General features: G+C 38.7%; 1 protein-coding gene across 1 annotated transcript in view; it reads right to left on the bottom strand.

Annotated features, from left to right (window-relative positions):
* The window catches only part of LOC122257801 (uncharacterized), a 15,016-nt gene extending 13,702 nt beyond the window's left edge, over positions 1-1,314 (bottom strand). The window contains exons 1-2 of the mRNA XM_086552408.1: positions 1,167-1,314; positions 666-799 (exon numbers count right to left, since the gene is read on the bottom strand). Coding sequence (XP_086408534.1) covers positions 666-799; positions 1,167-1,314 — 282 coding nt within the window. The remainder of the gene's footprint in view (positions 1-665; positions 800-1,166) is intronic.
* Positions 1,315-2,100: the final 786 nt, after the last annotated feature.

The following is a 2,100-nucleotide window of genomic DNA, read 5'->3' as shown; positions in this document are numbered from 1 at the left end:
CCCTTTTTCTTATCTTTTTCTTTATTACTTCTTTCCTTTCTTTCTTTTTATCCTTTCTTGTTTCCCTCTTTTCTCCTTTCTTTCTACTCTTTCTTTCCTCCTTCTTTCCTTCTCTTACTCTTTCCCCCCCTCTATTTACAAACAACCTCTTTTCTTCTCTTTTCTTTTTTTACTACTCTTTTCTTCACTTTTCCTCTCCCTTTTCTCTTTTTCCTTTCTTTCTTCTTCTTTCCACAACACTCTTTTACTCTTTCTCTTCTCCCTTTTCTTTCTTCTTGTTGATCTTCCTCACCTTCCTTTCTCTTCTTCTTCTCTCTGTCTCTCTTTCGCTCTCTCTCTCTCTCTCTCTCTCTCTCTCTCTCTCTCTCTCTCTCTCTCTCTCTCTCTCTCTCTCTCCCTCTCTCTCTCTCTCTCTCTCTCTCTCTCTCTCTCTCTCTCTCTCTCTCTCTCTCTCTCTCTCTCTCTCTTTCTCATTCTCTCTCTCTCACTCCCCTACAAACTCCTCCCCCCCTTCTCTCTCTCTGTCTCCCCCCCTCTCTCTCTAACCCTCTCTGAAAATACCCCACAATCCTTTATCACAACGAAAAAAAAAGAAAAAAAAAAGATAGTGATTACCTCCCTATTTCGTCCTCACCATTCATCACAATATTCATTCACCACCTTACCTTTTCACTGTTAATCTCCCAGGTGAGTTCAGCTGCGGGGCGGGACAAGGCAGACACGCAGGTGAGTCTAGCCGTGTCACCTATGTGGTACTCATGTTGAGTTCCGTGAATGGTGGGTTTCTCCTCTGGCAGCTCTGTGGGGGAGAGGAAGGGAGAGAAAGGGAGTGGGTTAGGGGAGTTGCTGGAATTGAAGGAGGAATTGAAGGAGGAATTGAAGGAGGGAGATGTGGATAGAAAGAGGGAGAGGGGTATTTTAGAGAGAGTGTGGAGGGGAGAGAGTATGTGTTGGAGAGATGGAGAGAGAGACGTGTTGTAGAAAGAAGTGAGGAAGGGAAAGGCCAGAGAGAGGGAGAGAGAGGGAGAGATGCACGAGGGAGAAAGTGCGAGACATGAAGAGAAGTGTTGTTGAAATGAGGGAGAGAGATGTCTCGAGAGAGAAAGTACGAGACATGAAGAGAAGTGTTGAAGTGAGAGAAAGAGATGGCGCGAGGGAGAAAGTACGAGACATGAAGAGAAGTGTTGTTGAAATGATGGAGAAAGTGTGAGACATGAAGAGAAGTGTTGTTGAAATGAGGGAGAAAGTGCGAGACATGAAGAGAAGTGTTGAAGTGAGAGAAAGAGATGGCGCGAGGGAGAAAGTGCGAGACATGAAGAGACGACATAAAGAGAGAGAGAAAGTTGGAATAACGACAAGAAGAAGGAAGAGTATGTACATGTGTGCGCGCCTGTGTATTTACACGCATTAACAGTGGGTACACGTGGATAATAATTATCTACAATAGATCACACATTCAAATCATAAACTCAAGTTAATTTTCTGCATGAAATTAAATGTTATTGATCAGGATGAGTGGCACCAAGGCTCTCGTTTGCTTTGATTCAACGAGATAATTAAGGTGATGTTTTACCAGCGAAAAAAAGATGATTTATTGGGTTCCTATTTGACTTTTGTGCATTTTGTTATCAACTTTTATTATTATCATTATATTTGTTTTGTTTTGTTATTGCTGCTGTTGTTGGTATTAATATTGTTATTATCATTATCATTATCATTTTTATTATCATCATGATTATTATTATGTTATTATTATCATTATCATTAATAAGATTATTGTTATGAATATCATCATCATTATTATTGTTATAAGTATTATCAATATTATTATCAAAACTATTGTTATCATTATTACTATTTTCATTATGATGATGATAATGATGATGATGATGATGATGATGATGATGATAATGATAAGGATAATAAGAATGATAATGACAACGACAATAACAATGACAACGAGAATAAGAATGCCAGTAACAATGACAGTCAATCTATCAATCTATCATATGTCAGAGTAAATGACAGAATCAAATAGCTTAACAAATCGTATCACAGGATATCAAGAGCACAAAAACAGTATGTTTGCTTAAAAAAAAA

This window comes from Penaeus japonicus, unplaced genomic scaffold (assembly GCF_977035675.1).
Source record: "Penaeus japonicus unplaced genomic scaffold, GWHDUDI00000001_assembly GWHDUDI00000026, whole genome shotgun sequence".
NCBI classification, from domain to species: domain Eukaryota; kingdom Metazoa; phylum Arthropoda; class Malacostraca; order Decapoda; family Penaeidae; genus Penaeus; species Penaeus japonicus.
This window is presented reverse-complemented; position numbering and strand designations above follow the sequence as displayed.